This window comes from Cloeon dipterum, chromosome 4 (genome assembly GCF_949628265.1).
Source record: "Cloeon dipterum chromosome 4, ieCloDipt1.1, whole genome shotgun sequence".
Taxonomy (NCBI): domain Eukaryota; kingdom Metazoa; phylum Arthropoda; class Insecta; order Ephemeroptera; family Baetidae; genus Cloeon; species Cloeon dipterum.
Window position 1 is genome coordinate 837,640 of NC_088789.1, and position 27,557 is coordinate 865,196.

The 27,557-nt window shown below is 38.2% G+C and overlaps 2 protein-coding genes across 3 annotated transcripts in view; one reads left to right on the forward strand and one right to left on the reverse strand.

Moving 5' to 3' along the window:
• The window catches only part of mew (multiple edematous wings), a 49,193-nt gene extending 44,266 nt beyond the window's left edge, over positions 1-4,927 (reverse strand). For both annotated transcript variants that reach the window (XM_065489427.1, XM_065489426.1), the window contains exon 1: positions 4,649-4,927. In XM_065489427.1, coding sequence (XP_065345499.1) covers positions 4,649-4,854 — 206 coding nt within the window. In that variant the 5' untranslated portion in view covers positions 4,855-4,927. The remainder of the gene's footprint in view (positions 1-4,648) is intronic.
• Positions 4,928-10,009: 5,082 nt separating this feature from the next.
• Positions 10,010-27,557, forward strand: part of LOC135943065 (arylalkylamine N-acetyltransferase 1-like) — a 28,841-nt gene continuing 11,293 nt past the window's right edge. Inside the window, exon 1 of the mRNA XM_065489462.1 lies at positions 10,010-10,154. Coding sequence (XP_065345534.1) covers positions 10,104-10,154 — 51 coding nt within the window. The 5' untranslated portion in view covers positions 10,010-10,103. The remainder of the gene's footprint in view (positions 10,155-27,557) is intronic.

Sequence of the window (27,557 nt, forward strand, 5' to 3'; positions counted from 1 at the left end):
CCCGAGTCAAGCCGCCACCGCAGCTGCCTTTCCGCACCACGATTCAAGCGTGCCGAAAAAGTCAACACTCTGCGTGTTTTCGTCAATGTTTCCATTCACGAGGGAGGAAAAAACACGAAAACAAAGGAGGCATTGAGAGGAAGCCGAAGCTGCGCCGCACAGGTGCAGCGCGATGGACCCGCCCTGCGGAGCAAAATAATGTATAATGAGCAGGCCTATTAAACTCGCATAAATCGTGAACGGTGCTCCGGGACCCTTTGATTTTTATCGGCATTATATTTATGGCAATAATGGCTAGGGAATCATTTACTTCGCCAATTTTAGACCCATTTATTATGAACGCTCTGACAATGATGGAGATCTGCTTTTTATTTTCGCTGTGAAAGAGTTCTTAGAAAAAAAATATACCGAATTTTGAGAAAATGTCTTATTTGAAATTTTTGAATTTTACGAGACATTCTTGGGAAATTTTTGGTTTAATTTTAATCCAATTCACCGGAATCCAGGTTGCGATCTGTGTTGGTTCCCGTCGGTCAGAGGTGAATATATGGCGTCAAAATAATGGAGGCCAATCAGAAGCGTCGAAAAAGAGGCGTGCCGACCTAATAATTTAATTCCCGCGTATTTTGTCACATTTCCATTAGCCTGATGTGCCATCTAATGGTCGATTCGCCAATTACCGGCGTAATCAGCTGTTAGTAAAGAAAAAAACAACAAATATATTCATCCTGCTGAATCTATTTTCATGATCAATTTTCCAAGCCAATTTCATTTAACGTTTGAAAGTTTCCCGCCATATTCTACCAGACGCCATATTTGACCCCGGTGTTAGTAACATCCCAAGATGCAAATTTTTAAAAAAATATTTAATCAAAATTATCATTTATTTATAATATTAAATCGTACAAAATCTCATTTACTAAAATATGATAATTTAATGTTATATCTCTACTCAATTTTGGGTGGTGCCAAATCAATAATTTTTACAAATATTTCGTTTTACAATCGTATGGGGCTTCTTGCATATGTCTCTCCAATGACAAATTATTATATCACGTTGAAATTTAAAATTTAGAAATTTAGTTTTTAAATTTTAATTTAAAAATATAAAACCAGTGGTTATCTGATTTTGCAATTTCTTCCATACATTATTAAATTTAAAAATTTCTGAATAGAAGCAAAAATATCGGAGGAGGAGAGTGTTTTGGCTCGTTGGTCTTGCTGGCGGTAGGCCTAATTAGGGCTGCAGATCGACAATCAAGGACGCCTCCTTTTCTCTCTCGGCCGTTCTCTCTTTTTTGTTTCGTATGCCTCTCGTGCGACCATAAATACACGCACACACACACACATATCACTTTTATGCATTGTTGTTGACGTCGGCGCGGCTCTTCTGCGATCAGAGTGCGCGGCGGCACAACAGGCCGAGCAATCTAATCACAAAGCATAGCAAAGCAGACTAACTAAGAAATGTGTGTGATTAGCCCGCGTTTTGATTGGAAGATTGCCGGCTTCCAACGAGGCCTTTTTACAAAGCACAGCTGCTCTTTTATCATCGGTCGGTGCGCGGTTGCATTACCATCATTACGCATCGTAAAGAAAAGCCCCCGCATGCGGCCAATCCAGCCGCCTCATGACACGTTTTCCTCTCAGCCAATTTTACTTTCGAGATGAGGGCCGCAAATTGCTCTCTGAAATTCATCCCAGCAAAATATTCGAAATTGCTCATGACCAATTTTTCTCTTTAGAGTCCCATCAACTTGATCTTCAAATTGGCTTTTTCAAGACCTTCGTTTCACCTGAAAATTGCAGGATTTAAATAATAAAAATGCCGATTTTAAAAGGGCTCAAAGTTTGCAATTTTTTAAATTTGCTCTACAATAATCCAACCACCAACAGCAATTTTTATCTGGTGTATATGACCTCGCCAAAAGTCAATAAAGATGTAATTAAATTAATTAATTGATTTGTGACAGATGAAACACTCCTATTGAGTTTTTTAAACATTGGCCAAGCTCTAAAAATTTTATTACTTTAATATTTAAATCCAAAAACAGAATTTTCAAGCCCATGCCCGCAGAGATTGTCTTCAAATAAGATAAGATTAACAAAATATAAACCTCTCGATGCTCTTCTGCGAAATTCCTCTGATTAAAATCCAATTTTTCGCATCCTCCTCAAGTTTCCTCCTATCCAAAAGGTGTGGAGTGCTCATTCATATTAGAAGAAGCAGTGCGGTTGGATTGACCGCAAATATTGACGCGCCAGGTCAATTATTGCCGGCGGTTTACCGCATGCATAGCCAATGAACTGGAATGACGCGCCGGCAGGACGAGCAAGCAACTCAGCGAGCAGCAGTCTTTTCTTTGTTTTAATTGCACATCCTGTGCGCTTCAACAAACTCTCATTTCGAAGATAGCAAAGCAAAGAGCAAGCTGCCGCCGCACAGGAAAGCGTGTCTTGTACACAAAGACTGGAATTTTTCACTTCTGCGGCGGCCGAAAACCACAAAATGATAACTTTGTCTTCATCTAGACCCTTTTTTATAACTATAATATTAAAGATTTGCTAATTAGGAATTATATTTCTCAATGCTTGACAAATTGTCTTATTAATTTAACACATTTTTAATTTTCTTTTTAAAATTTCTCAGGTCGCGCAACCTGAAGAAGGTTGTTGAAAGGTGAGGGTGAAAAATCGTTACCAAGTAAGGCCCAATTTGCTAGAAACTACTGATAAAGTATTAAAAAACAGGCCTCGAAGTGGATCTTAGGTCACGGGGTACCCTGAAAAAGGTCGTTAAGGTACTGCAGGTCAAAGCCCTATCCAAGACCTGTCCGATGAGGGTTCGTGGTCGCTAATCGGACAAACGGTCGAAAATTAACAAAAATAAAACCATTTTCATCTGTGATGTCTAAAAACCTTTAAAAATTAATTTTAATTTTTGCATGGGTGCGAAAAATCTAAAAATCGGTTTCCATATAGCAGTGGTCCTGGGCACGTGATGAAGTCGGTAAGACCCTTTTAAATTTTCTCAGTTGAGAAAAAAATCACGAATTTTCCATTTCCATGTTATCCTTATAGAGAAAGTGCGAAACCCCTTTTTTAAGTTTAAAATTAGGATTGTGGTCGGATCGGCTCGCATTTGGTCTTAAAATGATCCAATATAAATTTCGCGTCGATTGAGAAACCATTTTTCCAATTTTTGTCCTTTTTAGTATTAATATTATACAAAATTTAAATTGTAAATAATTTTATTACTTTCTTCGAGAGTTGAATAAAATTTAAAATTAATGACAATTAAATAAAAAATTTGCATCTGCAAAAATCCCGTCGTCGTCCTCCTGAGTCTATTGAGCCATCAGAGCCACCATATGCCAAAACGAACGTTTTATTTTCTCCTTTATGCGATTAATAGAGTGAATTACACGCGCGGGCAAAGGATTTGAATAGGCCGATCCGCTTTTCAGAGCTGCTGGAAACACAATATGCGCGGGGCCAACAATGCGATATGCTATTTAATTCATAAGTGGCTGCCGGCGGCGAATGTGAAGCGTCAAAACACTCTTTGGCCCGTGAGTGACAAGTCAATTGATCCGATTTTTCACGCGGCCGAGACAAAGCGCACAGTCTGAAATTCTCATCCGCCGTTGCACCGCTGCGATGCTGCATCCTGTCTCTAAGAATGGGAAAGAAAAAGCCGCGAGAGAGATGCAGTTATAATTTGATAACCGCTGCAAGCCAAGCAAGCAGGCAGGCACTCGATCCCCTTTCCCCTGCGCGTCCGTCGCGCCGAGAGCACGTGTTAATCCGCCACCTGTGGCCCGACGAGGGCGAGCCGCACCACCGGCCGGAATCGTAATTTTCTCAATTGTACTCGTCTATTGTTCTTTTCCTCTGAGCAGAATATATTTAAAAGTCCTAAGGTTCAGAAAGAGAGCTAGAATTATTTTTTTTGTTTAATTTAGAGTTTAATTTCATTTCAGATTTTGTCCAATTTCTTAAAACATCAAGGCAAACATTTTTCCTAGAGAAAATACCCTGATAATAACTTCTTCGGCATGCACTTCTCAAGTTAAACATGTAAAAATAGTTAATTTCCGTCAATTTTAATTCAAAAAACAACAAAATTACTATAAGATTGGCTTTATCAGGGTAATATTCCACTCCCCTCTCTTCCGTTCAATCAGAACAAACATAATAATAATATTTAATTCAATAAGAAACTTTAAATCATTAAAATAGGAGCGGAAGGTTCGTGACCTGAGATAGGGGAAAGTTCCCTGATTCCCCCATTTCGTCAGGGCTGTCAAAAATTATAATTTAACAGCTCGAACGGTGAGGATCCCATTCATTTGAAGTATTTCATACATTTTCAAACAATTAACTGTCCTCTCCTGGAGTGCATACCATCCATTCATCCAGGGGACAAAACCCTCCCCTCCAAACCGGCGCAGGTGTACAAAGACACCAAAGGAACCCCCTTGGGAGCAATGTCCAGCTCAAGAGGGTGCGCATCATCGACGCAAGAGGGGGGGCGACCTGATGCATACCTGAGACGGCGGCGATAAAAATAAACTATAAAACTCGTTTTCAGGGCGGCAGCAAATAATTAATTTTTCCCAGGTAGTGGAAAGGTTCAGGTACTCACCAGGTGCCATTATAGACGGAGGAGGTGTTGGTGACGGCCTCGACGATCTGATGCTCGGCGATGGAAAATCCAAAGTAGACTCCGTCGGCGCCGACCTTGACCAGCGGCAGACGCGTTTCCAGGTTAAAGGGCGCCGCTGGTGGCGCCGCCGCCAGCAGCAGCAGCAGTGACACCGGCCACACGAGGCTGCACTGCATCGTCGTCATGCTCTTGTTCTCGCACAATCACACCTCCATGTCTCACCGGCTCGCGATCCCGCTGGTGACTGACACTGCACAAGGTCTCGGTCCACGTCTCGCGCGCCGCCGACTGCCCGCCTGCGGCTCCGTCGCAGGCTCCCGCCACCTGCCGCCCGTGCCCGCAACCACAGCCTTCGCAGACTGTTTGACGCGCCTCTGGCGGCTGCAAGGGGCACTGCTCGTGCTCATGCTGCACGACGGGAAGAAGTCGTTTAAGGGGGAGAATTATTGGCGCGACGGATGTGCATGATTATTTATATTAGCCATTTTTTTACTCACACAGGATGTCCTAAATAACAAGGCTGCTTTATTTTTTGTGTGGTGTATGTGAACAGAAGAAATGAGGAAGCAAAACAGTTTAAGAGAATCAGCTCTTTCAAATAGTTCTTATTCAAGGCTGTGGATTTTACGGGGTGGCGGGGGCGGGTGGGGGTGGAAAATGTTCCTAAAACACGCGGAATTCACGCCGAGTTGGTTTTTGGCTGGAAGTTGGATAGGAGCCGAGATCTCGAAGTTTTAAAGTCGAAAAACGTGATTTGGACAATTTCAGGGTACTCCAACCTGACAAAGGCCAATTTTTAATGCTTTTCTTGTGGTTTTCCAGATCGCAGTAGCAATATCTTCTAATTTAATTCGGAAAAATGCTATTTTTAGACCGTTTCTCCGTACAAATTAATCATTTGCGTAAGCCGTTCGTATTCGAAGCCGCCAACAGATGGCGCCATCGTATTATTTCATAATAAATTTAATTTTAAGGCACTTTCGCTGCGATTTCAGACTCAATCTTGCTACTGTGCATTCTTCACTTAAAATGTTTCTTTTGACGTGCTGAAAACCAAAATCGGTTAACGCCAATTGCCAGCATAGAATCGTGAAAACCACTATTTTTTTAAATGTAAAAAAACGTTTCCGGCGTTTCTACGGCGAATGGCTGGACTGATTTTTGTTTTCAGCACATGTAAAGAAATAATTCTAAAATCACAAAGACACAGCAGCAGGATTGAGTCTTAAATCACAGCGCAAAGTTAATTAAAATCAAAAGAAACCACTGGCGCCATCTATTAGTCAATTCTGACACCGAGGACCTCCGCAACGGGTGAATTCAACGGTAATTTTGTAACGAAAAAAGCCTCAATATTCGTCATATTTTGTAAATAGTTTTTATTTTCTAGAATTAGTAAAACTGATGGGAGTAAAAATCAAAACTTAATCTGACATCGGATATTTAGGTGATTGAGACAATTTTTAATTATTTTTTAAAACTTCTAGTTTGTTTTTAACAGGTTGAAATATATTAAAATTGTATAAATTGTGCTTATATGTTGGTCTCGTCGTGGTTTTTATTGGAAAAAAATCTAAACTCACAACCACTGATTATCAACGTTAAATTCTAAATTTGTATTTTCTAAAATTATTTAAGCATAATGTTTATTCTCATTTTTTTAGTATATTCACATTTTACTTGTTTGCGTGGGAGTTAAAAATTGTGCTTATTATTGATTTTTTCGTCCCCCCCTTCCCCGGGAGGCCAATTATTTACTTTACTTTGGTTGGCAACATTATCCTTTATGATTTTTCTTTGATATTTTTTTATCAATTAGTTCCATACTTATCGATCAGGGAGTTAAGTATTTGGAAACACCTTTATTGATTTAGTGTGACAAATATAAATTTAAATTATCATTTATTTGAAAAATAAATAAATAATAATAATTAATTAATGATTAATTTAAATTATCATGTTTGTGACAATTTAGCATCTACGTGTTTGATATAATTATCGCCTGCCAAAACATAAATATTTAAAAATCCAATAATTTAAATATAGTATATATTCTAAATACTTTAATTTAAAAAGATGTGTTTGAAAATAAAAGGTGTGATCTTTACCATTAATCGATTCTTATCTAATTTTAAATCGAATTTCAACCACAAGTCAATTTTGCTTAAGATAAATTTGGTCGGGTGAAGGTCACTTTAAGATTTGAATGTTTTCTGTCTTCACTTTTGACATTTGATTAGCCAGACTGATAAAAGCAATTTGCAATCACAGCCTTGTCCGCAGTCCGCCCCTCACCGCGCGAGTGTAATGCTCTCTCGTCGACCAAATAACTTCCTGGCTCGTGGGTCTAATCGACAAATTGAATCACCTACATGAGAACGATTAGCATTTCCTGGGCAAACACTGACGTTAAAAAATTGAAACCTGCGCCGAGCGGTGTCAAGGCGAGCGTATTAATTTATTTATTTTTCTCTTTCTCTCTCGTTCGCGTTTTTAGGCCGAGCAGAAAAAAAGACTCTCCCACAAAAGCCGTCGAGCAGGAACCAAACTGGCGCGTATTGGCCAATTAGCATCTGAACTCGGACGTGCAATTTTTTTCATGCGCAAGCCTGTCAGTCTCAGAAATTTACGGCTCGTCGGGAATACAAAATATAATTTCAAGCAAAAAAAAACTTGCTCAGGGTCTGGGGTCCTTTTTCAGTGGTAGACGTTTCATTGCCATTTTTTTCTCGATTCCAAAAATAACCTACGGAAAAGAAATATATCTCTTGCCGTTTTTTTAACTCCAGGAAGTTGAAAATTAAAGCTCAGAGCTGGAATGAAATTTATTAACTAAGGAATATTTATTCGAAACTAATAAACAGAGTTGTAATTACTGTTGCAGTGCGCAGGGAGCATTAATCAAATTGCATATAGTGCACGGCAAACTGGTTTGCTGCGGATTTAATTGGCACTTGCAGATGTTTGCAGCTCTCTGATTGAAGCAATGCAAATGAACATGCACTTGAATTTCTTTTGAGCCGTGTCTAATTCGATTTGTGTGTTTAGTAGAAACAGACAGCGAGTGGCATTGTGCTCAACGGACCTTGCTGGCCCTTACACTTTTTAACGCTTATGTCATGCTCATGGAGTGGGCGTTATTTATTCAAATGATTAACTCTTCGTTATTTTAAATTGAAGCTGACTCGAGGGAGATATATGGACGGCCGAAATTCAAGTGGACAATTTAACTCCCGAAAAGCAGGGGATTCTGGTTATTCTATTCATTTATTTTCATAAAAAAATATCATAGACAGCGGAAATCAACAGCTTTTTGGCATTTGCTATATAATTATCCATTTAATTAAAGTCTTTATTCTCTTGTGGGCGCGGTAAAAAGATAATTTTCAAGCCTTGAGTGTCACATAAAACTGAATTGCATTGCGAAAATCGTAAAAGTTCACATGTCTCTATAATCTGCAGTGTATTATTACAGCAAGCGCATGTGTGTGTGTGTGTGTGTGTGTGTGTGTGTGTGTGTGTGTGTGTGTGTGTGTGTGTGTGTGTGTGTGTGTGTGTGTGTGTGTGTGTGTGTGTGTGTGTGTGTGTGTGTGTGTGTGTGTGCAAACTCGTTTGCTTGCTTTATGCGCAGTTCTTTTTTTTTCATTATTTAGTTGGTGACATCACGTGCAATTGTTTACTTTCAGCCTCAGGACAGACCCCAGCCTTCTTCCGATAACAGTGAGCGCCATGAAAATGAAAAAAAAGACGATGCACCGAGAAATTATTGCTTCAAATTTGTTTAGAATTTCTTTCATAAATTCCCCGGTGGCATAGAACTGTTTTGAAATAACAAATTTTATTTCCAATTTTGGATTATGATGGAACACGGTGGAATCCCTGTGGATTCAACGTTATTTTTCCCTATGCCGCGGTGGATTGACACCTGGGGGTTGTAAAAATACACATTTTAAAAGTTCTAACCAATGTTTTTGTTCAAATTTCTAGCTAAAAGTGGAAAGTATATAAAATAATAATTTTAATAATTTTCAACATATTATACTTACATTTTTTATGGTTTGGGCGGGAATGTTAATATTTATTGGCTTTTGGCTACCATTGAAATGAAAAATTTGACAATAATAAAATTTGTAATGCAAGGTGGTAGATCTAGGTGGAATCCCCGTGGGATCCTGGTGGATTCAACGTAATATACCCGAGGTGGTTATAAAAATACACAATTTCAAGAGGTATGTTTTTCTTCGAATTTCTAGCTAAAAGTGGAAATGATAAAAAAAATGATTAATATAATATCTTTTTGGCATGAAATTTTCATGCACCATTCAACTATTTTCGATTATTCAGGAATATTAATTTTGAAGCGATGTTAAAGTCATAACAAGGAATTGAATAGATGAATTTTTATGAAGAAATGCGACAGCTTTCCCGGAACTCAACAAAGATTGACCTTTTCTCTTATCAAAAGCTGCCAAGCGGCGAAGACGCCAGAAGCATTCAAATGAAGTGAGAAACACGTTCGGCAAATAAATATTGATTTAATATTCAAATGAATCCGTTTCCAGTGCCAAACATTCTTCAAGAAGTGTCGTTGCTCCTTCACTTATCGATTTTCCTCAGCACTTCCAATCATCAAATGCAAATTCGTAGTCCTTTGAACTAAACTTTAAATCAAAATAGTCTAAATCGGTTCTACATCTCAAAACAGGTTGTTTTTGGTCTACTTTTATTACGTCAAATTATTCCTTCGTGGAAGAATCTTGTTTTATCAATTAAAAAAGGACATTGCCCGTCAAAGAAATTTCTAAAAGAAATGATCTTAAAAAATGAAACAGTTTTTTATTCCTTATTAAAACTGTCAACATCTATTAAATTTTGCTCGTCGACTCTTCTAATAAAATAATTTTATTTAATCAGTCGATTTTTTGGCATATAGCAAGAATTCGAGCCAAGAAAAAAGGGAGCACGAGATGCAAATCTTTTGGACCAATGGTGTGGTTTGTCATTGTTACGGTTCTCACGGTGATCGATTTTTCGCTCATTCCCAAGGCGACCGAAAAGGGACACAAAAGAGAAGACGGATGCGTCGTCGGTCGGTGGCAAATTAGGAGCAGGGTGAGAGTTTGCCTCTCTTCACCCTGCCTCGAGCGAGTGAGTAGAGAAAAGAAGAAGCAAAAAATAATCCGAGAGAGGAGAAAGAGCGAAAGAAAGAAAGAAAGGGTCTGGCACGCGCATCTCGCGACCTCGTTAGCACCGCGAGCGTTGAAAATAAACTTTGGCCGACGCGGCGGGCGGGCTGTTGGCTGTTTGGCTGCGTCGACCCCTCGGTCGGTGCGTTATCAGCGCGACATGCGCGTCCCATTCACATTGCCTCCGCTTTGATACACACACTCACGCTGCTCCTCTTGCCAGCCGAATCAGTCGGCCCGCCGATTCGATGCTGAGCCAAACCATGGACGCACCCGCCGCGCCCGCACCAACCCTCCAGGTACCAGACTATTTTCTTTTCCTTAAACGTAATTTTTAGGGTGGGAAGCTGACGTTCTTTTGAAAATAATGAACTTTTTCCAAACATTTCGTTTAATACGTTCGTGTAAAGATGGCAGGCTGAAAATATAAATAATATTGCCGAACTGTTTACCTTAGAAAATAATTAAAACCAGGCTTCATCCTCGTTGTCAATAAAAGAGAAATTCGTCTTAAACAACCTCGAGTGATCGCATTTTTCAAATATTGTTTACCTTAGCATTAAAAAAATACCCTAATTCAGTTTAAAATTGCTAATGTATTAACTTATGGCTTGAATAAGACGCTAAAAATCGCACATTGATGTCAATTATTATTAAAGCACGAAATCTATATTGACCAACTTGTTAACTAATATATTGCCCAACAATTTTCGAATTTAAGTAATGCGATGACAACATCATTCTATTGAATTTTAGTGCTCAGACGTAGTAAAATTAATCTTCAAGGGTTTCGTGTTATCTTTCCATGGCGTATTAGTAAGAACACGATTTAAAAGTTTAGAAATACACCCTCGTTTGTTAAAACCAGACAGTTCTTACTGGTATTTCACTCTCGAGAAAGCCAGCTGCACCGAAAAACTTCGCTGTTTGTCCATTTTATCTAACAATATTTGCTACGGTTTTGTGTTTCAGTTATTAAAAATTTTAAATTTTGTATCGATATTAAAGTGGAATTGAAAATTATAAGAATAGTTGCATGCAATAAACAATTTGTTCTACAATTTTTAATGATTAAAAAATGGTTCATGGTGCATTAAAAATTCCAATTTTTCCAATTTTCTCCAAAATTTGCAGCACTTGGCAGATTTTGATATTTCCTATCGTCTATAACAGCGAATGAAACCTGTTAGTGAAACTCTTTTGTCGTGAAAAAATAGGGTTTCAAGTTAGGAGATAGTGCCAACTTTGCAGTCACTTTTCTCAAAAATTTACACCGCTAAAAAGTCATTTTTTACAATTAATAATTGCACTTTGTAAAGGTCAAATTCCGTTGGTTTTATTGAAAAATTTTGATTATTTTTGGGGTGGTCAGATGCGCGTTGAAATTGGTCCCCAAGATCCGATCGGTGCAATTAATTCATGCAAAGAAAATAAATGTCACAATATTGTATTAAAAGATTACTTTCTTACCTTTTCAAAGCGCCGTGCCCCAGCCGACGCCATACTTGCGCGTCGTGCGAATATGGCCTCCGATGGATTATTTTAAGACCATCTTTGACGAAGTTTCTGAGCATACCAATCGATTTTTGCGGGTCAAATTAGGTAATGTGGATATTTGTCGCGACCAAAAAGTCCAAAACGGCGTGAAGAACATTTTTCCCGCCAGAACAATTTGAATGCGAGAACTGCGCATGCGTGAGAGCTGGTTTTAGCACGTGCAGAGAGACCGCAACTGTACGAATGACTTCTTTGTCAGATCCAGCCAGCTCTGACGCATGCGCACTTCTCGCATTCAAATTGTTTTGGCGGGAAACAAAGTTATTCGTCGCGCTGCTCTCTTTGGTCGGAAAAAATATTCGACCCTCAAGAATCGATTGGCGTGGTCAGAAACTTCATCAAAGACTGTCTTTAAAGCCATTTTTGTCGCTCAAATGTGTTGAAAATTACGTGATTTGGCTCAATTATTGTCCATAAAAGTAATTCTGACAATCAGAAAAAATCTGTTCACGGCATGATATTTATTTTTACTACCTACCCATGATTTACCAGCTGATTGTGTGGATTGTAGCAATAAATTCGAGTCGATAGATCGGCTGGCGAAGCCTTATATATAAAATAATGTGTTTGGGGGAGCGATAAGGGCCTACCGCCCGCGTGCGAGAATAGTTTCGGGGCTGTGTTCTTGCATGCGTGTTTTTTTGCCTTGCTCACTTGCTCAGCAGGCAGGCCGGCCGATAAAAAAACGCAGCAGCTGAGCCGCTTTTTGTCTCTCTCTGGGCTATCGATCTGGCGAGAAAACATGCACTCAACAAATTAAGGCACTTTTGCCGCAAACTTTCAGAGTGATTTGCTAGAGTGGCGCGCGCGGTGAGCCGTGCCAACTTCTTTTTCGGTCAGCGAGAGTAAATATTTTGGAGTAGGATACACACCCTGCTTTTAGCTTCTTATATGCGCGAGGGGCTTCTCCACCGTCCCTCTTAGCTTCTCTTTCGCTCCCGTCGCTTCCCACCATTCAATAACACTTTTATCGATTTCTCTCCAGCCGGCCAGTTTATTTTATACCAAAATATATACCGCTGCGGTTGATCATTTTGAGAATCAAGATTCTTTTTAGATTTGTTTCACGAATAAATAAATATAGGGCAGCAAATTTATCATATTGCTTAGGTTTCATAACCAGAGAGGCTTCGCAAAAACCCGCATTTTTTCGGAAAAAAACATTTAAACCGGCTAAAAATCAGTGTTAATATTCAAAACCTCTGTGCTCTTCTGTGTCAATCACTGTACATTTTTGTGTGCTGCAGATTTTGTTCAGAGCAAATAAAATAATAATTTTTGTACTTCATTTTTTTTATCTTATTATTTTGCAATTAATTCAAATATTTTTAATTAAATAAACTCTAAGCTAAATTTAAAAACAATTGTTAGAAATATTATTAGTTGAAAACACATATAATATCTGTTCACGATCTCAGATTCGTTGAAGTTAAACACACACTTACCGTCAGGTCATGACTTGAAGGCATCGAATTCGATATTTTTTAAAACTCGCACCATTTGTCACAATCAATTAATATAAAATCTCTGCCTCAAAACCATTTTAATTAGGATTGAAATTTTGGGGTTTTTCTGCAATTTTTCTAAAAAAACATGCATTTTTATTGAAGATTACAAATTCTCATGAGGGATTTTTACAAAATCAGTGAAATATGCACTCACCGAAATACCAAAATTTTAACACACTCATCATCGTTATTTTCCAAAAATTCACTCTTCTTTGGCTCGAAATGTGACCTTTTCGGGGTTAAATTCGAAAAACTGCTAGTTTTTCCAGCTGGTTTTTCGCACTAAAAACCAGTGATGCATTTTTGCGCATTGCAAAATTGGTGAACCCTGTCCAATTTAAGTTTTATTTTGCGCAGTTTCTTTGTCTATTCCGATGGTTTTTAATTTGTTTTGCCACTAGTCATGAATCTATAAGCAAAAATTGTAAAGGCCCCAAAATTCATGATACTGTGAGAAAGCCTATTTCTGCCCTGAAATCAGGAATACTGTAATTTGAAACTCCTGTAATTAAATTTGAGCCTTCTAACACCACATTAGAAAAATGGGAACCAAAATGACATTAGCGAGCTTAAGTGATGAATAATTTCCTGGTAAGCGGGTGCCCTTGCTACCGATCGGATCGTGTGATAAGAGGCCGAGAAACAATTCATTGTGTACTTTTCGTTTTGCTCGCGTTTACTCGCTGCCGGCGCAAACACAGCACACATACGGCGGACACGTGGGTGCAACAACAAGTGCGCTGTATTGTCGTATATTGTGCACATAGAGGTGAACGGATTCGGGCCTTATTGTCCCTCTCCCGCGCCGAGAGCTAAGAATCGTGAAGGGCGAGCCGTGCATGCGCTCGACAAACTTACACGATGCAGCACACGTTCGCTCTCAGAATCTTGAAATTGCATTGTTCACTCAGTGGCAAACAAATTATGGCGAAATTGTTGGGAAATCTAAAAACGATTCAGAACAAATGCAGTTTTTTTTTGCATTTCTGGTGATTTTTGGGGGAAAATCGAAATAACTTCATTTTTCCCCTCAGAAAGCTCTCTGAAATGTTTAAATACTGGATATTTTTTCCGATAAAAATGTTCAGCGCGACGTGTGAACTTTTTTCCCGCCAAAACTATTTGAATGCGAGAAGTGCGCATGCGTCAGAGCTGGTTATAGCACTTGCAGAGAAACCGCCTGTACGAATGACTTATTTGTCAAATCCAGCCAGCTCTGACGCATGCGCAGTCCTCATATTCATATCGTTTTGCGGGAAAAAAAGTTCGCACGTCGCACTGGACATTTTGATCGGAAAAAATATCCACTTTACCTAATTCGACCCTCAGGAATCGTTTGGTGTGCTCAGAAACTCTTTGAAACACGGTCTTGAAATAAGAGCCTGAGAAATAGTAAACTAAATGTATTACACAATCATATCTTTAAGTAGTTGACTAGATGTTTTTGTTTTCAGTCCGTGAAGCGTTTTCCTTCAATAAAATGGCTGATTAAATTTTATCGTTTCTCATTTATGCACATTGCGTTGCTTCGATTTGCCGTGCGTTGGTTTCTCGCTCGGCCAAACACGGACTTAGCAAACACGCGTGCTCCGCATCATTTATTGTCGACGGCAACGCGCACGCCTCTTTTGCCCCCAGCGAGCGCATAATTGCAATTGCATCCGTGAATAAGGTTAGTCAGGACATAAATATAAATTGCACGGCTGGCCTTAACGAGCGCCACCGCTTCACCGCTTCAACCGCTTCACCGCTGGCTGCCACCTGACTGAGGACGCTCCCTCGCGGACCCTATAAAGGGTTGCCACACGCCGACATTCACACCGGATCCGATCTCTAAGGCGAAACTGGTTTCGCTCTCGACCGCAACTAACTTGTGATATCTGGATTATGATATGCAGCCGCCTGTCATCTCAAACGTTCAATCCGTGAACGCCTTTTTATGCATTTGAATGTTGCTAATTGCAAGATTTTATCTTATTATTTATTTTGCAATAAATTATCTAGAGTGTGATAAATCGAGTTGCTACATTTAATTTATGGACTAAATACGGTAGCTAGAACTTCCGAGACAAACAGAAACCGATATGATCTGAAGAAAAATTTGAACATCATAATAGCTCAATGTTATAAGCTACGAAATAAAAAGAGAAAACATATTCCCAATATATAATTATCAGAGCCGATTTCTTAACAATGTGCAATCCATCTCTGGCGACTTGTCTATTAGTTATCAACAGTTCACATCTGTCAGAATAATTGCAACTTTTCTCGCGATCAAAAGGACGATGGATTATAATATTATGTATCTCTGTTGATGAATGCGGTGTTTAGAGATTCAGAGCATATCGCTACCTCGCGCATAATACGTATGCTCAACAGGTTATGATTTATCTTAATCGCTTGCAGAAATACATTTTATTACTTCTCGGTGAAGGCCGGTTCATATACATTTTATTTTTTTTTATTTAAAGTAGTGCAACATAGCATGCAGTTACATGTAAAAAAGGCAATTAACGAGATAACGCTGGAAGAGAGGTCTTCATAATTGACGCAGACATGCACAATCGACGGCGAACACAGATTTTGCACACTCTGCAATATGAATGGAATTTTATTTCCAATTTAAAGTTGATTGATACAGGGTGACAGTTGAATTATTGAATAGAAAATTTGTTCTGCAATTTGCAATGCTATAAAAATACTCTGCAATAGTAACAACTCAAATTTTTCAAATTTTGGCCAAAATTTCCATCGTTAGACCACATTTTGTGGGAAGATTTCGATTCTTCTAGTCGAGACCTGTCCAACAGCGTATCAAACTCTTTTCCTAGTAAGGAGTCGGTTCTAGCAAGGAGACAGTCCTAGTAAAGAGACATTCCCAGTAAAGAGACAGTCCTAAAAGAGAGACATTCCTCTAGTAAGGAGACAGTTATGGTAACGAGACAGTCCTAGTAAAGAAACAGTGCTAGTAAGGAGCCAGTCCTATCAGTATCATCAATTTTGTTTGTATCGTGAAATATTTACTCAATATTTCGTGGTTCCTCAACCGGCTGGGCGTGCGTGTCACGCATGTTGCCTATCGAGGAAAGAGGCGTTCGTCGCTTCGTCTTCACTCTCTCTTTTTCAATCCACTCGCGGCAATCAAAATAATTATTCCTGATCGCGTCGAGTGTCATTTCGCAGCCGCGTTCGCTGTCTGCCGCATTTACGACTCGCGTGGTTCACGATCAAGGCCACTAAGAGAGTATACATATATGTGTCCACTTTTATAGCCTGAACACGGCCGAAATTACACCGGAGAGTGCATTAAATGGACATTACTTAATTTTTTGTCGCTGGATTGGTCTCAAGTAAAAAATTAACGACGTCTGCATCAAGAAGATCACAGCAGAACTAAAATATGAAAGTGTTTTACTTTAATTTTATGTGATGTGCACGGTCAATATTTAAAATTTTAACTTATGTTTCAAACCTATAGTGTTTGTAGCTATTACGAATCTAATTTATTTACAGAAACGAATTTATTTAATAAATCAACTAACTGATTTCCATAAAAAGCAGTTCAACAAATTGACAGCGATTTTTTATTACGACCCACGAGGCGATAAATTAAATGCTAATAAGGGCAGAGTCACAACAATACACATGAAACCGTTATCTGCGATACATCTAGAGGAAAACATTTGTTTACGCACACAGATTGATGAATGATTTATCCAAGAAAGGAGAAGCATATATTGCACACGCGATCTTTGCAGCTCGCATTTGCTTAATCAACACTGCGGCTGCAAATTGGATATAATTTAGAAAAGCGGTGTGTTCACTGCTCAATTTGTAGGCTAAAATTGTCACTTTATTCCAAGATAAATAGTTTCCACTGAAATAAAATACAACAGCATAAAGCAATGACATCAAACTTGTCATGAAGTGAATGGAAATTTATGCATCGGAAAGCGTTGAGCCGCGACGCAACATTGTTGATGATAACGGATAAAGCGCAGGCGGTTTCAATCGGTGAGGAAACACGTGCTCGTGAAATAAAAACGCCGCTTGCTGCTATTACGTATATTCCTCGGATCGCGCGGCGAGAGGATAGTAAAATTACATTGCATCGCAGCAAAGATAAAGACACGTGTTAGGCCTGAGTCACTTGCCGAGTTTTGTGTCGCGCCGGTTGATAACGCGGTCTTAGTGAATTATTTATTTATAGTCTCGAGGTTAATTAACGAGATTAAAACGACCGACCGACACGCGTATATAGGCAAAAGGAAATTGCCTCAGAAAAACAGATTCACTCCTTAATGGATAGGTGTCGATGTTCATTGACAATTCCCCTCAATGCCGTTTCATTCCATCCAGCTGCTGTTATGGAACATTTTTAAAATAAGAAGGAAATAAATCAAAATTAAAAAAAAATCACTTTTGTTTTTCTCAAAATAGTGACATAATTTTTACGGCAGATATAATTTTAATATGAATCCCTAGCATTTTAATTTTGTATAATCTCCAAATTCTTAAATATAAAAACTTTGTCCAACGTCCAACACCTTGTTCAGGATGTAAATTTTGGAGTAAAATTCATCTTGGCTGCCGCAATTAAAAATTATTATGTTCAATATAATTAAAACCAGGCTTCATTCTCGTTGTTGTTATTAGTTTTGCTTATTTTGAAGGTTTTATATAACTTCAAATTTCTAGTAATTATTTAAAAATTATTAATTTTACTAAATTTTTTTTTGATAAATAACATTTCAAAGTTAAATGTTTCCGCAATCTCAAAAAAATTAAGCAAAGAACTTATTGAACACAAAATAATTGCTGAGTTCAAGGTGATGAATTTTTGCTACTTTGTAAAAGTTTTTAATTTTTTAAAGCCCTTAAAGTTCGAATCGACCAATAGATGGCACTAGCAGTTTCTTTCGATTGTGATTTCAGACTGAATGCCGTTGCTGCGCATTCTTTTTCGAGAATAATTATTTCTTTAGACGTGCTGAAATCCACAATCAGTCCAGCCATTCGCCGTAGAGACGTTGGAAAATATTTTTGGATTTAAAAAAAATTGGTTTTCACGTTTCTACGGCGATTGGCTTTAACAGATTTTCGTTTTCAGCTCGTCAAGAGAAATGATGTTAAGTGATGAATGCACAGTGACAGGATTGAGTCGGAAATCGCAGCGGAAATGCCGTAAAATTTAATTTATTATGAATACGGTGGCGCCATCTGTTGGCGGCTTCGAACACTAACAAGAAGAGCTTATGCACATAACAGGTGAGTTGTGATATTTCTAGATGACGCTTGAACAATTTTTCGTGCTATATGAAAAAGTGTAAATCCTGTGAGACTTTTTGGTAGGTTTTTACCAAAATAATTATAACATTAATTATTTTTTAGACACTTGTGAAAAACATTAAATTTTGCAAAATTCTTTTTCTATACTCTCCAGAAATCAGCAAATGAATTGTTTTACTAGTTTTTCAAATTATTGCAAAATATTTATAAAAGTTGGTCTCACAAAACATTTTGGTGATTCAGTTGGTTTAAAAATTTTGATCAAGAGTTTCTTGTTTGTTTCCAAAGTTAACCTTCTGATTTACGTAAAGTTTCAATTCAAATTCGTGAATAAAACGAAGAAAGTATAAGAAATACAGCTTTTAAATTTAAAAAGATCTTTTTAAATGAAATTTTCTGCTGAGAGCTAATCCAGAAATTCAATATTTCCTCCTTTAAAAATTCAATACAATGATCTAGAAGTCTCGATGCATGACATTTAAAAACTTCCGTCGGCCAACAATTAAAAAATTCATGCGGAGTGAGAAAATAAAGGTAAAAAAAATGACAACACGAACATAGCAAATGGCAAATCAGCAATCGTGCGCTGAAAGATCGCAGGCGGCGAAGCAGCGGCTCCTCTCTGCGCCAAGTGCCACTTCCATCCCATTATTTAGGCGGCGTGGTCAGTTGCATAGAATTTTATGACTCGGCAAAATTACATAAGAGTTACCGCACCTGCGAGGCCCGAATTTCTCGCCTCTTCCGAAGCGATTGTAGCTGGCCCTGAACAAAAATCGGACGATTTGAAAAGCGAGTAAAAAAGTGCTCCACACTCGGCATTTTTTTCGCTAATCACCGCGAGCTGCTGGGTGGATCCGCGAGTCTCGTGAGTCGTGAGAGAAGGCCGCCCTTTCCTTTCAGCTCCAGATAAAAATAGCTTTTTGTTTGCAAAAAATGCGCGGTTGGACAAAAGACGGAAAATGCTTGACAAATTCAAGTTCAAGCTCAAGCTGTGGAGTTTTAATTGTTTTGCGTATTAAGAGCAGTTATCTGGAAAATACATATGTAAAATATGATAGTAGTTCATATTATGTGTATTATCAAAATGTGATTAGATTATACCGACTCGTATTTTACAATTTTTTTACTTTTTTTTATTTTGAGGTGTTTATGGATTTTTCCTGTCAGACCCAATCGAATGAATACAGTATATTAGAGTCATTGGTCAAGATAAAAGGTCAGTATTGGAAATTATCAGGTATTTTTTGAAAAATTTACAACAACTGCATTAAAAAAACTGAAAATCCCTTCAAAAGTAGTCTTGAAGGCGCGTGCGAGTTTTTTGAGAATTAAAAAAATCTTACCAGAACACTTGTCTTGATTTTCTCAATAATGAACTGGAGGGTTGAGAGGTTGCCCACCCCTCACCCCTAATTAAACCTATTTTCATACTCCTTAAAAAAATGAAGAGCTAATTTTTCATTACTTTTTTATTTAAAAAAGCGAATTTTAGGTGTGCTTGTTTCTATATTTCGGCTGTTAGAATATATAATCGAACGTTTGATAGAGGTGATTAAAACTCATATTCATCAAGGAAACTTGTTTTGCAAAAATGGACTGATCAATTTTTAGAAATTGTGTTTAAAAAATACTTATAAAATACGAAAAAATGAGCATTGGCAATAAATCAATTTTATTAATCTATGATGACTATCAAATCTAGGAAAAAGTGTTTTTTATTGATCATTTCCGCAAACAAGATTTTTTTCCGAATAAAAAAACGAATTAATTGGAGGTACATTTAGATTTCCGCGGCCGCGTGATTACAATAATCGCAGGCGCAGGAGGGAATCGAACACTGCGCCGCAAAAACAAACCAGTCTGCGGTTTTTTGCTCGCATTCTGGCACATGTGTGAGTGATTTTCGCAACAACCGCGCCGCCCAAAAGGAGCATGAGAAAGAAACGGCGAAAAAAATGGAGCTCAGGGTCGACCGGTCGGGCGCAATTGCCCTTAAACGAGAAAAAACACGATGAAATCATCTTGGTTAGCAAAAGCAGAGTTTTGGCTTCCGCTATTGGTGTCATAGAAACTGAGTTTGGACACTCACATATTAACCACCCGTCGTAAATGTAATGATTTTGAAAGTAATGAGTTGATTTATTTTTCTCGTTAATCTACGAAGGTAACAAAGTTCAAATTCCCTGAATTGATGGTTAGTTAAAGAAAGGTATTTTTATTTGCTTGTTTGTTCTTGCCTAATGACATTTTTCAAAGAAAACAAGTGACCGCAAATTGGAATGATAGTGTTTGAGGTTGTCAGACTCCTTCACTTCAGTAGGTTACATCTTTTCAAAGCCAAATTTAATTGTTATTATTGTTATTTCCAAAGACGTGGACGTGGATCTCATGGGAAATGTTGGAAATCAAATTCAAATCTGGCTTAATTCACCGGTTTCTTTAGACGTGCTGAAAAAAATCAGTCCAGTCATTCGCGGTAGAAACGCCGCGGAAAAGATATTTAGGATACCAAAAAACAATTTTACACGATTCTACGGCAATTGGCTTAACCGATTTTGGTTTTCAGCACGTCAAAAGGAAAGATTTTAAGTGGATAATGCACTATGTCTGCATTGAGTCTGAAATTCCAGTGAAAGAGCTTTAAAGTCGGAAGTATACGGTGGCGCCATCTGTTGGAGGCTTCAAACACTAAAGGATGAATTTTTGTCGTGGCCATATCTCGAGTTCTAACAATCAGAATTGCAAAAACGGCACACCATTCGACTCGTATTGACCTCCCCTAATTATATGCAGGGTTTGAGAGGTGCTCATGCTCAACCATCAACCCCCTACCCCAAATGACTATATTTCAACCCTAACGATGAAAAAGTTTAATATTTACTTTTTTTCCTTCAAATAAAAATTTGAAAAATATATTTTATTCATACACTATGGGCTTACGAAGCTGGTGAACTAAGTGATATACTTTTATTGGGTACAAAGAGATTTTAATAGAGACCACCTTGTGAAAATAAATTCAATTGTTTGCAAACAAATATTGACATTAAGTACGGCAAAAAAAAAGAAATTAATTGGTTTAATCATCTGAGCAGACAGAGAAATAAAAATTGATTGATTTTCCGGTTTTGCACGCCCGTCACAATCACGACAGGCCTTCGAGACACTGACGACCCTCGCAAAGGGCAGCTTTATAAAAAAAAGTTAGAACAATTACTTGTCTAGTGCAGTAAAAACTGCATATTTTATCGAACCTGATTTGAAAAATGGCTTTCGTGTCTGCACCAGGAGTAGAAATAATGTTCAAGCGTAAGCAAATATTGTAATTATGTCCTGCAATTTATTCTAAGTAGTTCTCGTTCTCGCATTCATCGAGCAAAACGATAATTTCCGTTTTAGATCGTAACGAGAGCTGATGAGGTGAGCATGTCGATCTTGTTTACGAAAGCGCAGAGACACTTTATTTTGTGTGCATGTCGTGCGTATAGGCATTAATTATTGCATTTCACACTGCACCGGCTAATTAAGAATTGCTCTGCTGCGCGCGCGCGTTATAATTGTTTGTTTTGGATAATTTTTTCCAGCGAAATTTTGCAATAGTGTTGCATAAGCACCCTCTTTTAATTGCTTTATTACCAGGCAAACCCTGTCTGTGGCGCGCTCGTTAAATGCAAATATAATTTCTCTAGGAAACTCGTTATACCAATAGATGTTTTGATCCTTCAAGCTCGGTCAGTCAATAATAATGAGCGCAATTATCTGCGAGTCGGATCTTTGAATTTCTTGCACCCACACTTTGATTAAAATTCTAGCCTTGCGCGCGCCTAGCTTCTAATATGTGACACTGTCGATTATAATTAATGCCTGTGGCCGCGCGCGTCGCTTTATTTTGTCGTGGGCGTGGCGTCTGCTGCGAAATGAAAATGCACTCCAAGGACTTTTCACTCAATATTTAGCACTTCCCTTTACCGATCGGGTTTCCAGCTGCTTTCGAAGGATCAAGTCCAACATAGGTTTATAAATGAAATTTGATCGTATGGAAATTAGTTATTATTCAACAAGTTCAAGTTTCAATTATCGAATTTCTAAATCTTTTAAAGCGGAGCAGCAGGTGGGAGTTATTTGAGCATTTCGCTAATTTATTTTATCATCAGGATCCGGATTCACGCAACGCGCAGATATGGCGTCTGGTAGAATACGGCGGTCGAACTTTACAAACGTAAAATGAAATTGACTTAAATCAATAAATAAATAAATTTATCATGAAAATATGTTCAGCACGATGTATATTTTTTTAAAGAATAATATTTAATTGTAATCTTTGGAAGTCCAGCCAATTCCGAAGAATTAACGGCTTTTTGTATTATTTCTTTTCTAACAGCTGGTTTGCCCGGTAATTGGCGAATCGACCGTTAGATGGCACATCAGGCTAATGGAAATTTAGCAAAATACGCGGGAATGATTTTTGATTGGCCGCTGGACTGTCTCCTGATTGGCCTCCATTATTTCGACGCCATATTGACTTCTGACAGGCGGGAAACCAACACAGATCGCAATCTGGATCCCGGTGTATTTTATTTGACTGCCGAATTTCAAAAGTTTTATGACTCGAAACTCTCATATAACTAGAAGGGAAGTTTACCTTTTAAATCGAAAGCAACGAGAGGAATCGAAATAAGGTGAAAATTGCTTGACAAACCTTTTTTTTAAATTTCCATCCATACCCACCCATTTTGAAAATAAAAATAACACGCAGTTCAACCTTTTTTTTAAATAAGGAATTATTTTTAAAAGCGGTGTATGTTTATTTTGATTGAAAGATAATCTTTACCATCCCAAAAAGCAGTTTTCCATATAGAAAATCACTGTTCTCATTATTTACAGAGCTAAAAACATATTTTGCGGAAAAATAATGTCAGTGGTCCACGATTTGCAGGGAAATTTGTTCATCAAATGCTTGCAATTGATTAGTTTCTCTCATTGCCTTCAGGACGTCTTTGAATTTAATTCATCTCAACTCTGCTGTATCTTTTTGAGAGCCCTTTCATTTTTTTATTGCCATGTTTAACAAAGACTGCTTTGCATAAAGACATTTTATAAATTAATTCAATTTAATTATTACGGCTGTTCACGCCAAAAATCTATTCGTTCATTTTGTTGAAAACCCCCAAAAAGATTTTCCTAACAAGTACTTAAGATTTGGTTAGTTATAGACTTTAAAACACAAAAAAACTGTCCATTTTGCAAGCAACATTTAAAGATAAAGTTAAAACACTAACATTCTTAGCCCCAACTGGAATGAATCAGCTCAATTTGATTCGATTTCCTGGGAGCGTGTGCGTTCCAAAAATAAACGTTGAATTTATAATGCGATCGAATCATGCAAAAATAAAAAAAATAAAACCACGGTATTTCTGAGCGGTGGCAGAACTCGTTTCCTTGAACAAGAATTGGATCCTTTCAAAAAGGAGGTGGAGGCGGTCGTCGCGTCAGTCCGAAGTGGTTCGGCTGCTTTAAGCGCACATGGATGAGAATCGTGTTTTATTGCATAATAATGAAGGCGCGCGCGTCTCGATCGCGCGATAAATCTTTCCTCCCTCGACGCACCCCTTCCAACTTCCTACACTCTGCGCACTGATTGCACTTTCAACACTTTCCCGTTCACTCTTCTGCTGTTCATTCGTGCATGCGTTTTGTGCAGAAACATATTCATATTTAATAAATCACACCTTTCATCGTTATCTACTCGATTTACTGCGTAATTATTTCCCCGCCCTTTTGTTTCAATACAAGTCAATTCATTTTTTTACTTCCTGGAATTTTCATTTCATATTTTGAAAAACTCAAATTTAATTATATATATTTACAGAGTTTGACGAAGTTTCTGAGCACACCAATTGATTGTTGAGGGTCAAATTAAGTTAAGTGGATATTTTTTCCTCCCGAAAAGTCCGGCGCGACGTGCAAACTTTTTTCCCGCCTTAACAATATGAATGCAAGAAGTGCGCTGGAGAGCTGGTTTGAGCACTTGCAGAGGGACCCCAGCTGTACGAATTACTTCTTTGTCAGATCCAGCCAGCTCAGACGCATGCGCACTTCACGCATTCATATTGTTATGGCGGGAAAAAGTTCTTCGTCGCGCCGGACTTTTCAGGCGGAAAAAATATCCACCTAACCTAACTTGACCCTCAACAATCAATTGGTGTGCTCAGAAACTTCTTCAAAGACAGCCTCGAAGAGGAAAATAAATCAAATTAGTTTTGCAATAAATTTCAAAAGTTTATTTAAACAAAATCCCAAGTCGAAAGCATTAAATTTTGAGATTTGTACTCTCTTTTGCTATTTAAATATTACTGAAAGAAACACAGATCATCCTGAATCCCATATATCACTGTTTAAATTTGTTTAAAGTTGAGCATTCTTAGACAATGCCTGCAACAATAATTTTCATTTATAAATTTTCAATCCGAAAGTTACCTCGTTATTTGATCAAGATTTAAAATCATAAATTTTTTGGTTCCTATTTGGAAGGAGTGATTGCAATTGCATAACCTGCGCTTTAAGACACGATATAAAGATTATAAATAAATATTCTTCTTTAAAAATAAATATAGGTGCTGGAAGAGAGTAATCAGAGCTCAATTTTCGACAAAATGAATCACGATCGACTGGTTGAAATCGCATTACAAAAATAAACGAGTGCAGGTTTGCGGAATTGCATCAAACGTGTCCCGGGGTCGTTCCAATTTGCAATCTCAGCACAAACAAGATTGTGTTTTCAATGCTGCTCCCAACTAATTAAGCATACGTGACACCCAAGAAAGGCTGCATTAAAATTCCGAGCGAATGAAGAAATTACTTGAAAAAGTGCTTTTACGTGTGATACGCATTGGAATGGCGTCGTTAGAGCGAGTAAAAAGAAGAAAAACAAACATTTTCTCTTTAGGTAGATTGATTTATTGACACCAGTGGTGATTTCAGCAAGTGGCAACTTGTGTGAAAGCAACATCAGTTTATTCTAACATTGCGGAAAATAGTGCTTATTAATCAAGATTGTATTACAATTACACATTTGCACTTATATCGCTGACGTTCAATAACGATTGGATAGTTGATGCAATTCATTAAAGAACTGTATCTATGCAGACAGATGTAAAACCTTGCGAGCGATCTTGATAATTAGTAGTATCTCATTAATTTTAACTTGAGCAAAATGACTTTAAACTAGTCAGCGGCTGTGGTTTCATTAAGATGTACGGATTAAAGAAATGTTTAATGGGAAAAATTGTGCATTTCTACTCTTTTAGTATATTTTCACTAAGGAAACAAGACATGTTTTACTAAACATAAGAACTACTCGCTACTTGCTGGTTTGCACCTTTCCAGCATGCGTGATTTGGCTTCACGGGACGAATGTCTAGCGTTTCAATGCAGTCCTCGGTGCGGAGGAAAGTGGCCCTTGAGTGGGCTGGGTCCCTGTGCGGCCTGCTGCGCCCATGTTATCCGTTCGCGGTGTTATTGGGACTCGGAATTCAGCATTCGTGCTAGTGCAGTGCGCGCCCTTCCCTTCCCGCTCCGAGAGAACAGGGATAAAAAGAGCAAAAAAAAAAGAATTGAGGCTACAAAATCCTGGAAAGTCCTTGTTGCAAATGCATGAACTCATTTCTTAGGATTCAGTTGAAGCCAAAATTGACCAAAGTAGCACTGCAAATTTTTTAGAAAAGTGGCTGCAAAGTTAGCACTGTCTCCTAATTTGAAATCTCATTATATTTGACAACAAAGAGAGTTTCCCTAAACGGTTTTACACGCTGTTGGAAAGATCTCGACTGGAGGAATCGAAAGCTGCCAAGAAAATGTGGTTGGAGCGCTGCAAATTTTTTGATTATTGCAAATTATTGTAGAACAAATTGTTCCAAACATTGCAAAGAATTTCCAATGGCCATATTTTTTATTGATCGATGTGTAAAGTCTGCGTCGCGTGTGAAGTGTGATGGAGTAAATTAAATAATACGATATCGAATTATGATCCAGCGTAATTCCAGTGAAAACCTGTTTGGCAAAATTCTCTGCACCGCGACGCATCAAGGGGAATGCCTTTAAAAACCAGTCTTCGAATGTGTAGCGGGGAAACCTGACGCATCTGCAACCGGCTCAGCACCAAAAATGAGACCAATTTTAACAAATAATATAAAAATTATTTAATAATTCTTGTAATAAAAATTTATAGCTTTTTTGTTACTTTCAGACTGTTCTTTTCTGATTTTCTAACCTTCCCAGGACCTTCAATTGAGCACGCATCATCCTATGTATGAAGCTACTGCTTACACCGTCCTTGAAAACTATCTAAAACTGCCAGAACCGTCCAAAAGCATCAAGCTTAGAATTTTACTCTTTATCTTGTCTTTATCATGTCATTATCTTGTCTTCAAGTCCGGTAACGGTTTTTTTCTTGCTATTTGTTCAAACTAAATTAAAGGAATGTAATCAATCGGTTGTCGTTGCAAATTCCCAGTCGAGAAACAGGATTTTGTTTCAATTCCGTTCGCTGCGTGTCTTCTCTTTTAATCTGGATCGAATCGCCTTGAGTTGCGGACGATATTCCGGTCCGTTTCACCGCATTTTATGCCGGACAATTGAAACACACGCCCCCCGCGCGCGGAGCTGACGACGGATTGTTCGTTCCCCTTGCTCGCATAGAAAAGACATAAAATCGCGTTGCTCAACGTTTCGCGCGAGTGCTTTCGAGTGCGACGTGCGACTATATGCAAATACGACAAATAATGCGAGCAAATGATAAGTGCTCGTCCTGTTTCACTCTTAGGTGCTCCTCGGCGCGTGTGACATTCCGCTGCTTATTACTCGCGTATGATTCAAGTTTTGCAATTATTCATCTATTAGATCCTTGGGCTACTAATTGATAAGTTGATGACATTTTGAAACGGAATAAAACGGGAGAACTGGATCTATTTACATTGAACTGCCATTTATTTTTAAACTTTATTATAACCCAGAAAGAGGGCTTTCAAGCTGTGAGCTTAATACTGAAAATCGTGATTTCTTTCGTTCAAAGGTGAATAGCCACACCCCGTTTCACAGATCACGCTTGCAAAGAATGTGGATGGATATATATATGCGATGCTAAATCATGGTCACGATCAAGAAAATCTGCAAAATATAATGGCTTGAATTAAACAATATATTGCGCTGCTTAAATTTTATCAAGAAATAAGAACCTTGAATCCTTGAGGAACGTTTGCCTTTTTTCTCTGCTAAAAGATGCATCTTACGTATTTTTTGTACTGTAGAGCGCTCTTTCTCTCTTGCTGGGCAGCTGAGGTCAACAATAGA